This window comes from Vanellus vanellus (assembly GCF_965231255.1).
Source record: "Vanellus vanellus genome assembly, chromosome: 11".
Taxonomy (NCBI): Eukaryota; Metazoa; Chordata; class Aves; order Charadriiformes; family Charadriidae; genus Vanellus; species Vanellus vanellus.
The window spans coordinates 3,129,355-3,141,603 of record NC_138916.1 but is presented as its reverse complement, the minus strand read 5'-3'; the positions used below and the strand labels follow the sequence as shown (position 1 = coordinate 3,141,603).

The 12,249-nt window shown below is 59.9% G+C and overlaps 2 protein-coding genes across 4 annotated transcripts; both read right to left on the bottom strand.

Moving 5' to 3' along the window:
- Positions 1–4,247, bottom strand: ISLR (immunoglobulin superfamily containing leucine rich repeat). 3 transcript variants are annotated; one of them, XM_082489117.1, is made up of 2 exons: positions 4,161–4,247; positions 1–2,656 (listed from the first exon to the last, which is right to left on the bottom strand). In XM_082489117.1, the coding sequence occupies exon 2, from the start codon at positions 2,646–2,648 to the stop codon at positions 1,398–1,400; it is 1,251 nt and encodes a 416-aa protein (XP_082345243.1). In that variant the 5' UTR covers positions 2,649–2,656; positions 4,161–4,247; the 3' UTR covers positions 1–1,397. The 3 variants fall into 3 exon arrangements, with proteins under 3 accessions (XP_082345243.1, XP_082345244.1, XP_082345245.1); XM_082489118.1 differs by having other exon boundaries at positions 4,179–4,230; XM_082489119.1 differs by lacking the exon at positions 4,161–4,247 and adding an exon at positions 3,162–3,219.
- Positions 4,248–9,486: 5,239 nt separating this feature from the next.
- ISLR2 (immunoglobulin superfamily containing leucine rich repeat 2) lies at positions 9,487–12,249 on the bottom strand (the record flags this gene model as incomplete). The annotated part of the gene is made up of 2 exons (XM_082489115.1): positions 12,145–12,249; positions 9,487–11,589 (listed from the first exon to the last, which is right to left on the bottom strand). Exon 2 carries the CDS (start codon positions 11,581–11,583, stop codon positions 9,487–9,489), a length of 2,097 nt encoding a protein of 698 aa, XP_082345241.1. The 5' UTR covers positions 11,584–11,589; positions 12,145–12,249.

Sequence of the window (12,249 nt, the reverse complement as noted above, 5' to 3'; positions counted from 1 at the left end):
AAATAAAAACAAAACCCAAAAGGTATTTATTCGTTGGTTATAAGGCGAGGGTGGCTGCGGGGGTCCATCCAGCTCCCCCAGGCGAGCGCTGGCAGAAGGCACGAGAACCGGACCACCCCTGCATCATCAGGGTCAGGGAGACGGAGCTTGGAGCTGCTCAGCCCCCCCCTCCCCACCATGAGACAAGGGGTCCCCCAGCTCCTCCCCCTCCCCCCCCCCACCTCGGGTATGGTATATATGTCCCGCGTGGGAACGCTAAAGCACTTTAAGGAATGTGTTTATAGGTCAGCTCAGCTTCTCTCTGTCACCTGGCTTTTCCCGATCTTTCTTCCTACGGCTCCATCGTACAGCCCCCACTCAGTTTCCCGTCGGAGAGGAGCACTGGGAAATTATTTTGGTCTCTTTGGGCTCGATCCCTCCCCTCCGGGGTCGGAGCCGGAGCGGTACGGCTCAGTGGGTCCAGCCCAGCCGAGCGTTTTTATTTTTTTTTGGACTGCAGACTTCAGCCGTGAAAGGGAAGAGGAGGAAAAAAAAAAAACCACAAAATCAGCTGCGTCGCATCTGGGAGAGGCACTGAGGGGTGGCAGGGCCTGATCCTGCGAGATGCAGGGAGGGTGCAGGCACCCTGGGCGTTCCCAGCACCCAGCCATCAGGAGCCCTTTGGGCTCCTGCAGGGATGAAGCCCGTGGGAAAACTTCTCCTGCTCCACAAAACAACCTGATCCAAACCCATGGCCCCATCCGATGCGTCCTACTGTACCTGTCCTGCTTACAAAGCGCCGTCATATCTCTGTCCCCCAGAGCCACACGCCTGAGGACCCTGTGCCCGGGCTATCCCCTACTCTCAGACTGGTCCTTCTGCTCCTGGTCCTTGATGGGAGGTTGGGGGTAGGAAGGATGCGCCTGGCCAAGGGCCCCGGCGCTGGTCACAGTGGGGATGTCATCTTTGGTGCCGCTGGACCGATAGGATCCTCTTTGCGAGAGATGCCCGCATGGGTCACAGCTCGGTGCTGGGGACGGAGGAGGGCTCATGGTGGTGGGCTCTGGGGATGGGTGATGGTCACCCTGTTGAGGGTGGACTTTAATCCTGCAGCCGCGCTTTGGTCTTAGGAGGGAGATGTGTCAGGAGGTGGTGGATTTGGGTGCCTGGAAAGCGGCTGCATGGTGAGGATCTGCTCTACATCACCCAAGCTTGTTTGAAGCTCTCAACTAACGGAGCCCAGCCCTGACCCCCATCTAAGGAGGGGTTGAACAACCAGCCTTAGGCCTCAGTCTCGGCCCCCTTTGACTCCTGACCGCCCACAGTTCCCAGAAGCTCAGCAAAGGCATGGCACTACGTGAAGATAAATGCTACAGAAAGAGGGGGAATCCCCGAGGCACCGCTTCCTTCTCCCCCCTTTAACAGCAGAGCACGATGCCCAAAGCCAGCAGGAGGGTCCCCAGGTGGACCTGGGGCACCACTCTTCCAGCCCTGCTCTTTGACTCCCTTGGCATGTGGTAAACGATCACCAGCTTTTCTCCGGCACCAGAGGGATCCATTTCATCCCCCTTGTAGCAGCTCCGACCCCCAAGGTGGCTAGCTTGGGGGTCATCTTGGAGCAGGTCTTCAGCTGGATTCTCCGACCCAGCCAAGGCCACGTTGACCGAGACATCCCTCATGCCCACGTCGTTGACAGCGAGGCAGGTGTAGATGCCTTCATCCTCCTTGCTGAAGTTGGGGATGGCCATGGTGCCGTTCTTGAAGACCAAGAAGCGCTCTTGCCTCTGCTTGACGTTTCCATCCCGTGCCACGTTGGGCCCGTTGATCTCGACGCGGCGGCTGGAGGTCTGGATCTTCCACCTGATCTCTGGCGGAGGGCTGCCTGCCACGCTGCAGTGCAGGGTCAGCGTGAGGCCGTCGTACATGACAGTGTTGTCCAGGTTGGAGAGGTAGGTGAGCTGCACGGAGGGGGCAATGCAGTGGTGGTCGGGGATGTCCGTCACCGCCCTGCCCTTCAGCCTGCCGGGAGCCACGCACAGGGTAGACCCTCCCTTGGTGATGGAGACGGAGGTGTTCTCAGTCCACTTCTTCAGCCAGAAGACCTTGCAGGAGCAGTTGAAGGGGTTGTTGAAGATCTGCAGCTGGGAGAGGGAGGGCAGGTTGTCAAAGGTGCCCTCGGCCAGGGTGGTCAGCTCATTGTCGTTGAGCCAGAGGGAGCGCAGGTCCTTCAAGGAGCGGAAAGCATCCCAGGGCAGCCCAGCCAGGCGGTTGTTGTTCATCTTCAGGATCTGCAGACCGCTGAGGTTACGGAGATCCTGCCAGGGGAAATCCGCTATCTTGTTGTGGCTCAGGTCCAGGTTCTTCAGGTGCACCAACAAGGCGAAAGCCCCCGGTTCCACCACCCCGATCTGGTTGTAGCCCAACCACAGCGACTGCACTTCGGGAACCTCGGCGAAGGAGCCCTGCCCCAACCAGCCGATCCTGTTGGCCGACAAGGTGAGGATGGTCACGTTGGAGGACAACCCCTCGGGTACCTCCTGCAGATCCTTGTAGGCGCACTCAGCCAACAGCCGCCCGTTCTTCTTGGTGGAGCAGGAGCAGGCGCTGGGACAGGCCAGGCAGGACCCCAGGAGCGTGGCCAACCCCAGGCAGCAGAGCAGGGGCCTCATTTTTCCTCCTGGGAAGAGAGACAGAGGGGGAATGAACCGGACGGGTCTAGCCGAGATGGGGATCTGCTTTTTCTTGCCAAGTACGACGAGGAAGCAGCGGAAGAGCGAAGCGTCCGTGTGATTATCCCTAGAACTTCAGCTGGAAAAGGCTATTTGAAATATTTTGGCGTTTCTTCGCCAAAAGCAGAGCCTTCGACTACTTACATGAGCGGGGAACTTCCCCCTAAACCCTTTCCTTCCCCTACTAGAAAACGCTTCTTTTCGATCTTTGCTGAAGCACCAACCCCTCGGGACGCCGCTTCCCTGGGTTTTGGGATGAAAAGTGGGAGCTCGGGGGGGTGGGTTCAGAGTTGACCCCGTTTCTCCAACCGCAGCTCTTTCCCAACCAGCCTCAGCCGCGATTCCCCTTAAAACCATCGAGCTGTTGGGATTTTCAGCGTGCTTTCAGACCTCGAACCAACCCCCCTCTCCATATTTTTCCATGCCGTGGAGAAAAAAAAAACAAAACCCAACCAAACAGCTTCTCAAGCGCTTTTCCTCAGCGAAAACGAGCGTGGGGTCCCCGGCTGCTGGAAGTCTTTAGAGCGAAATATTTCGGAGCTAACTCCTTCTTCCCCTTCTCCTTGGCTCGCAGAGGGGACTGTGAGTGCTCGCTTCCCCAGCGCCTGGCAGCTGCGTCCCACCAGGGAAGAGGTTAACTGCAGCTCTGCGAGGAGCTGGCACCGAGAAACCCCTTTGTCTCTGCTTCGTCGGCAAGTTTTGCTGCTCCCTCCGGTCCCCAACCCTGTCATTTAAAGCAGGAAAGGGGGACACACACATGTTGTATTGGCAATGGGAAACGCTGAATAAGCCCTTGTGGGGTGGGGGGACAAAAGGGGACACAAAGAGTCCTGCCCTGCCAGGGGATAGACCACCCCAGAGCTGGGGTTCAATGGATGGAGAAGGACACCCCCCCACCCCCCCAAGGGCTCTGGGGGTGATGGAGGGGGTGAGAGCCCATTGGGGGGGGGGGGGGGGGGGGCGGATACTCCTTGGCTGATGCATTTTTAAGCTCCCGGCTGGTGTAATTTTGGGGTGTCCCCTATCTGTCCCAGCAAGCCATAAGTCCCTCCAGACCCCCATCAGCCCCCCCCCCAGCAATGAGACGGGGAGGTGGGGGGGGGGTGGTGGGTGTCCTGCCGGGACAGGGGGGTCCCACGCTTCTTGCTCTCCCCGAGCACCCCTCCCACTCCATCTCCCTCCCATCCCAGACCCCCCCCTCCCTCGCCAGCATCCCCCCCGGGGGGGGGGGGGGGGGGAGGGGAGGGGGCTGTTACCTCTCCCCGCCGCCTCTCTCGCTGCCCCCGCGGGCGGAGGCGGCCCGGGGGCGGTGTGAGCAGGGCCGGCACGTCGCATACCAGAACCGTGAATAACTACCCAGCCCTCCCTCCCTCCCTTCCCGGGCCTTCCAGCCCTCTCCCCCCCTTTCCTTCCCCAACCCCGGCCCCGGCTCTCCCCGCCGCTCCCCGGTACCTCCTGCCGCCCCTTTACCGGCAGCTTCGGGGGGATGGAGCCCGCTCGCCCTCGCTCCTCTGGAAGGGTGGCAAACTCTCTCGTCGGTTCCCTCGGCCCTCGTTGGAGCTTCTCCTCCCCTCCCCATCCCCCGGGGCCTTTTTGTTTTCCATGGCACCGACCCACTCCCGCTGTCGGAAAACGGCTGCGGGGGCCCTTCCTCCGCCCGCCCGCCTCCCCCCGGAGCTCAGCCGCGCCTGGTTCCCCCCCAGGGAGCTGGGGGAGCATCCAAATCTCTGCCCTCCAGCCCCACGTCTCATCCATAGTCATCCAAACCTCTGCCCCCCTCCAGCTCTGCATCTCATCCATACTCACCCAAACTTCTGTCCGCCGCCCCCCCCGTGTCCCTGCATCTCATCCAAACCACTGCCCCCCAGCATCTCATCCATACTCACCCAAACTTCTGCCCCCCACATCTCATCCATACTCACCCAAACCTCTGTCCATCCCCCCCCAGTCCCTGCATCTCATCCAAACCACTGCCCCCCAGCATCTCATCCATACTCACCCAAACTTCTGCCCCCCACATCTCATCCATACTCACCCAAACCTCTGTCCATCCCCCACATCTCATCCATACTCACCCAAACCTCTGTCCATCCCCCACATCTCATCCGTACTCATCCCCTGAGGCAACTCTGGTAGGGTCCCTCCTGTCGCACCCCTCGCAAAGGGACATCTAGGGGACAGGGCGGAGGGTGAGTGGCTTCTGGAGGACGTGGGGAGGCTGCCGGCCGGTGATTTGCATCTGAGAGGCGGTGAAAGGATTTGGGGTGTCGGGGGAGGCAGGACACCCCGCTGCAGAGCTGTCTGGGTGGGAAGGAGGGTGCCTAGAGGCTGGTGGGGGTCACAGGAGGAAAGAGGATGAGCTGTCAGGGTACAGGGATGTCACCCGGAGCTGTCTCCTCTGTCCTGCAATAAACTGCTGATAAAAGCTTTTAAAAGTAGATTATGGGGTGTTCATCCTGCAACCACCGTCCTCCAGCCCGGCAGGACCACTTGGGCAGAGATGGGCATCCAGGAGCGGGATGCTGAGCGGGGTCCTTGCTCCCTTCCCTCCCATACTCATCCACTGGCCAAACTGGGGCAACGCTGGTAGGAAACCGGCCTGCTGAGGGTCTGGCGTTGGAATCCACCCCCAGCGTGGGAGCACGGAGTGAGCCAGACCCTTTTTGGAAAAGGCCCTGAAGAAGATGAAGGTAGAGCAGGGGAGGAGCTGGATTTCCCCCCGGAGAGCTGCCACTCCGCGTACCCCAGCCACCGCTCCCTGTCTTCACGCTTGTGCTGACGCAGCCGTCGCTGAGGCCGAGCTGCCAACGGGATTGGGGTTAAAAATAGTGCCGTGCAAGGGAGAAGGGGATTATTTTGAATCCAGAGCGCTTCATCTTGGGGTGGGGAGGGGTGGGGGGGGTGGCTCGCGGTGCGGCTGCTGCGGGATGCGCTGGTGTGCCGGGTGAGCTGGGGATTTCTCCGTGGGGGTCAGGACCTGCTTTGCAAGGTGTTTGTGGGGGGTGTCGCTGCCCCTCTTGGCTATGATGCTCTTACTGGTGTTGCTTCCTGATCCCCCCCCCCCCCCCCCCCCGTGGGTCGATATCGCTGGTGCCCATCATCCCGGAGCAGGGCAGGGTGACGTCTGGCTGGAGGCGGATGGGTCCATCAGCCCCCCCCCCCCGTGCTGCGGAGCACATCCTGAAGGTCTTCAGAGCCCATCCAGAAGGGTTCTGGGGCACTGAAGCAGTGGGGGATGCAGAGCAGGGGGTGCCTGCAGAGGGTCAAGCCTAATTCTGCCCGCTCGCACCCATGGGGCAGATGAAAGATGCTGCTCTGACCATTTCTACGGGGACTCCAGACTCCACCTGTGACCCCACCAAGGCACAACCCCTCCAGCGGGTGAGGGCTGTAGTGCTGCCCGTGGCCGTACCACTGCGATGCTCTTTTCCCTTCAATTTTTCATCTGGGCTAAGAGAGAATTTGGGGTTGGGGGTGGGAAGGGAGATGTGTGCGAAAGCTTCTTTATTCTGGGGCTATCCTGCGCAGAGGGTGTCAGACGCTTTCCCGCAGTTTAGGTGACACCATCAGCCTGTGACAGCCTGGGCTGCGTGGGCGCGAGCGTGTCACCATCACGGGTGGGGCATGTCCCACCCCACCGCCTGGCTGGTGACGGGCTCTGCAGAAGGGTTAATGCCTCGGGGAGGGCTGAGCCATCCTGCCGGGATGCTTTAACCCTTTCCGGGAGAAACCCTTTGCGGGAGAAACCCTTTCCAACCCCTCCTGGACGTGGAGGGGGTGGGAGGATGCAGATCTCCATCCCTCATCCCTTCTTGTGCCTTTGGGCACCGGGTGCTAATTAGTGCCCTCCTGAAAAGGAGCAAATCTCAGAGTAATCCGGCATTGGTAGGTAGCTCATCACAGCGAGATTCCCTGTAGATACGTTAGGCGGGGAAATCTATTACTTTCTAATTAAACGAAGGCAGAAATGATTGTTCTTTTGCTATTCCTTACATCTTCCTAAGCGTGAAACTCAATTAGAAGTGTATCCGCAGAAGGGGATTTGTCTACAAGGGGAAGTCTCTGCTCGGCAAGGGGTTTTAACAGCTGGAGCGAACACCTGGGCTGCTGCGGAGCAGCCTCGAATTCTCAGGATTTGGGGGATTTGGCTGAGCAAACCCCCTGCCCGCCGCTTCTTTGCACGCCGACCTGCTTTGTCTGCCTCCCCTACGCTCCCCGCAGCAGGAGAAGGACGCAAAGGCCCGACTTAAAATAGAAAGCCGTCCCCTGGAGGATGGAGAAACGAGCGTTTGCTCGGCTCTTGCCGGGCTGCGGAGGCTGTGTTTGGGGAGGTGAGGGGCTTCAGTGGGACCACCCGTGGGTGCTCCCTCCGGGACGCCGCCTCTCAAGCAGGGACACTAGGAGGGCATGTGTCTTCGCAGCTCCAGATAAGAAAAGCGATCAAAGGCAGCCTTAAATCTTCGCTGTGTAATTGTGGGTTTAAATCATCAGTGGGACGAGAGGGGAGTGCTCCCGGCGGGGCTGGGGGGTGGGGTGGGGTGAAAATCCATCAGGCACCTTCTTAGCACCCCCAGTCTTGGGACTGGGAGCACTTGGGGAGCAGGGTGACACTAAGCCCTCCCCAGGCGGCCCCATCCTGCCCCCGGCATCGCCGGCACAGGTCTGCGGGGCGGCACGCTGCTGGGAATATAGTCATCTATATCCATACGGGGAGTGTATAGGAGATAAGCATCGGGTCTACGTGTGCACGGAGAAAGAACACACGTATACATGGGTAGGGGGGGGTGTTTAGCGTGTATTTGTACATATATTGAGCATACATATTGTGTGTGCGTAGTTATATAGAGCTTATACGAATTGTATGTATATATCGTATGTATTCTTCCTGCATATGTACATGTATAGTGTTTGAGTATTGGCGCGTGTGTGTACGTGCCGGGGGAATACATTGTTTGTGTTTTTCTATATAGTGAGTTTATAAAGTGTGTCTACAAGCTATAGAATATATTTGGTTTAGTATATTTCCATGGATATGCTGCATTTACATATATTTATATTGTGTGTATAGACTGAGTACGTAAAAAACGTGTCTATAAAAATTGCTTATGCGTATACGTAGTGTGTGTATATATATTAAAAAAGTCCATACGGCATAGATGTGTGTATATAGTGTGTTTCTACCTCTATATATAGTATGAGTGTGAATTATATATGATATGCATATAGAGAAATCTAACATTTACACTGCGTGCACGGGGTAAGGGTAGAAATAAATATAGCTGTATTTATAGCGTGCCTGTGGGTGCTTCGCCCGTAGCTGCGGCGATGTGTCTCCGCGCCGTCTCCCACCTCCTCGGGGCCCCTTCGGCTGTACCGGGGGCTGTACCGGGCAGAGCCTGGGGGCAGCGGTGGGGGGGACACATACACACACACACAGGGGGACAGGACTGGGCGCAACCTCCCCCCCCCCCCCCCCCATCGAACACGGACCCGGCTCCACTTTCAATCCCTTTTATTGACTCTTTCACAGACAGAAAGCTCGTAGAAAGACGCCCGCGGCTCTCGGGGCTCCCGGGGACCGGAGTTGGGGGACGGGGACGGGGACAGGGTGGTGACCCCTCGCCTCCAGGGCCCCCCCCCCCCTTATCTTCTCCCCCCCTCCCCCGCCATCCAGCAGCACGGGCGCGTCTACGGCACAGACACTTGGCTACAACGCTATTCTACCCAACACACATCGAGGGGCCCCGCCGGGCTGGGAGGGGGGGGTCGGGACAGGACCGGGGGTTAAAGGGGGGGACGGAGGGGGTCCGGGCAGCCCCCGCCATCCCGAGGATGTGTGCAGTCCCTGCGGATGCTGAAGGACGCACCGGGTGGGAGGCTCACCGAGGAGCCCCGGTACCCACCGGGCGACGGGGAGAGGATCGCCCCGGCGAGCCCCGGCACCCACCGGGGAAAGGAGAGCACCGCCGGGGAGCGATTAAGGACCGGGGAGCCCCCGGCACCCACCGGGGGAAATAGGGCTGCACCGGAGCGCGATGGGGGTCCCCACCGGGGAGCGGCGGGGACCGGACCGGAGGCGCGGCGGGGACCCACCGGGAAACGGCGCGGAGAGGGGAGAGGGGAGAATTAACGCCGCGGAACGGTGGGAACGGTACCGGGCTGCGGCGGGGTTGGCAGCGGGGCTCGGCGGAACCCCCACCGGGGAGCGGCAGGAGCGGACCGGGGAGCGGAGGGGACTCACCGGGGACCGAGGGAGCGGCGAAACCGGACCGAGGAGAGGCAGGGACCCGCCGGGGGATGAACCGTGTCCAGAATAAAAAAAAAAAAAAATGTTTTGGGATATCGGGCTTTTTTCTTTTACCCGTTTTCTCTCTTTTTTTCGTTTTTTTCCTTTAAGGGGAAAGAAAATACGGGGCGAGTGGAGGGCAGAGGCGGGCGGGGGACCGGGAATCGTTGCGTTGTTGTCGCCGAGCAGGGAGCGAGGACTGCCGGTAACCCAAAACGGAAACGAAATCGTGGGAGAAACGTCCCGCCCGCAATGAGCATCCCGGAGACGAAGCGCCTTTCCAGGGGCTCTGCCGCTTGGGAGAGGAGGAAGAGGAGGAGGAGGAGGAGGAAGGTCAGGCGGGCATTGCTGAGGATGCTTCGGTCTTTCCTCGGAGGAAAAGCAGCGGCGGTGCCCCGGGAGGCCAAAGGGGAGTGAGGGGTGGGTGGGTGGGTTGGGGGGGTTCGGGGGGAGGTGGGGACCAGGGTGGGGGTGGAAGGGGTGCGGGGAGGCTCAGCGGGGGCGCTGCCGGTAGTTGCCGTTGATCTCTTGGGAGATGGTGACGGCTTCGGCGCCCAGCGGCAGCTTGTCGCTGTACTCGGAGCGGACCTCGAACTCCTCGCCGTTGGCTTTGGATTGCGACTCCACCATGGAGCTGGCTGCCACGCTCTCCTCTCGCTCCAGCTCCGGAGCCCCTTCGGTTTCTCTCCTCCTCCTCCGCCTGCCTCCTTCATCATCGTCCTCCTCCTCATCTTCTTCCTCCACATCCGCTTCCCCCACCTCGCTGGGATTGTAGTTCTTCTCGGACTCCAGGTAGGAGGCGCGGGGGTCGAAGTCAGCAGCCATGTGCTTCTCCATCTGGTCCGGGTTCTGGGCCTTCATGATGAGCTTGTAGGTCTTCCCTTGGTACTTGGAGAGGAGGTGGCACCACGTGGCCCCCATCAGGGGTAAGGTGGCCAGCACCAGCAAGAAGATGCTCACGACCACGATGATGATGAGCGAGGGGATCTCTTTTTTGGTGGTGAAGACCACTTGGACCTGGCAGTCCTCCCCCAGGTAGGTGAGACACACGGAGTAGTTGGTGCCGGGGTTCAAGCCCTGGAACCAGTACGAGTTCACCCCTTCCTCGATCTTGGACCACTGGACCAAGGCGTGGCCCTGGCTGCTCTCCTGGCACAGGTAGAGCATCCTGAGGTGGACCTTCTCGGGCTGCACGTAGGTGGGCGTGAGCTGTACCCGGGCATCACGCTCCGACACATCTAAAGCGATCACCCCCAGGTCGAACGTGTGCTGCTTGAAGTCGCCGCTCTGGTTGAAGGCGTGGTTGGAAATGTACTTGCTGGTTTGCGTGGAGCCACACTTCTTCTCAAAGGGTGGAAGCTGGAAAGGGACTTGCCCATCTCCCGTGGACTCTGTCCCAGCTGCCGAGGACGGTTGGCTCTGCCGGGTGGGACCGAGGGGTTTGTTCCTCTCATCTGGCATGAGCACACTGTTCTTTGCTCCCTTGGCCCCAGGTTTCTTGTCACCTGGTAGCGCTTTACCCCCCAGCGGGTCCCTCCCAGGCTGCAGCGGGTATTTCTGGGTGCCCGCCACAGCCACGTTGACCGAGGTCTGGTTGCTCCCCATTTCGTTGGTGGCCAGGCAGGTGTAGGTGCCTTCTTCCCGCTTGCTCAGATGGGGAATCAGCAATGTGCCATTCTTGAAGACCAAGAAGCGCTCGGGGTCCTGTTTGGGGAGGTCCTTCCCAGCGCCCTCCTTCGGGTTGCCGTTGAGCTCCAGGGTTTGGCTGGAGGTGCGGATCTTCCAGCTCACTTCGGGCGGTGGGGTGCCCGTTACAGCGCAGTGCAGCGTTAGGGTGAAGCCATCAAAGAGCTCCGTGGTGTCCAGGTTGGGGTAGTAGGTGAGCTGCACGGTAGGCGAGGTACACTGCACGTCCGGGATCTTCCCCACCGGCACTCCTCGGAGCTGCTCCGGGAGGGCACAAGTGATGGAGTCCTTCTCAGGGATGGAGATGAGTGTGCTGTCCATCCACTTCTTCAACCACTGGAGCTTGCAGGAGCACTCGAAGGGGTTGTTGTAGATCTGCAGGTGGGAGAGGGAACTGAGCGAGTCGAAGATACCCTCTGCAAGGCTGGTGAACTTGTTGTTGTTGATGCGTAGGGACCGGAGGTCCTTCAGGGTGTGGAAAGCCCCCTGAGGCACCAGAGCCATGTGGTTATTGTTCATCTTGAGCAGCTGGAGAGCGCTGAGGTTGTAGAGGTCCTGCCAGGGGAAGTCCACTATCTGGTTGTGGCTGATGTCGAGGTTTTTCAGCTGCACCAGGATGGTGAAGGTACCGGGCTCGATGGAGCGGATCTCATTGTGCGCCAACCAGAGGGAGGTGACCTGGGTCACCTCCACGAAGGAACGCCGCTGCAGCGAGGTGATCTTGTTGGCCGAGAGGCTGAGGGTGGTCACGTTGGAAGGCAACCCGGTGGGCACCACCTGAAGATCCTTGTAGGCGCAGTCGGCGAACTGGTGGGCGTACTTGTCCACGCAGGCGCAAGGCTCCGGGCACGCCCGGGCCAGGCCGAGCAGGGCCACCAGCCACAGGGACAGCAGCGGGGCCATCTCCCCCTGCCAAGGGACACAGGGGGCTCTCAGGGCTCCCGCCCCTTCTCCCCGCCCCGCTACCAGTCCCGGTCCCGGTCCCCGCCCGGTGAGAGGCGGTGGCGGGGCTGTGCCCCATTGTCTGTGCCCGGCCCCCCCCCCCCCCCCCGGCTGCCGCCCCCTCGCCCCTCGCTTCTTCCTCCTTCTCATCCCTTCTGCCCCCTTCCCCTCCTCTCCCCCGTTTTCCTCCCTTTCCCCTCCGCTCTTCCCACCCTTCTCACTCTCTTTTCTCATCTTCTTCACGCTTTTCCTTCCACCCCCCCCAAAAAAAAAATTAAACCTCCTTTTCTTTCTTCTCTGCTTTAATTTCTCCTTTTTATATTATTTCTTTTGCTTTTCTTTCTTTTTTTTTTTTTCTTTCTTTCTTTCTCCTTCCAGGTTTTTTTCTCTCCCTCTCCCCACTTTTTTTCTTCCCTTCTCCGTCTCTCCCTAGTTTTCTCCTTCGCTATTTTCCTCTCTCCCCTGTCCCCCCCCCCGCTCCCCCCCCCGCCTCGCCCCACCGGGGGTGACCCCGCACCTTACCCGCTCCTAAGTGGCGTTAAGCAGCACGCAGCCCTTCTCCTCGCCGTTACCGGTCCTCCGCATCCTCCTCCCGATTCCCGTCCTTGGAGCACGGAGGAACCTCCG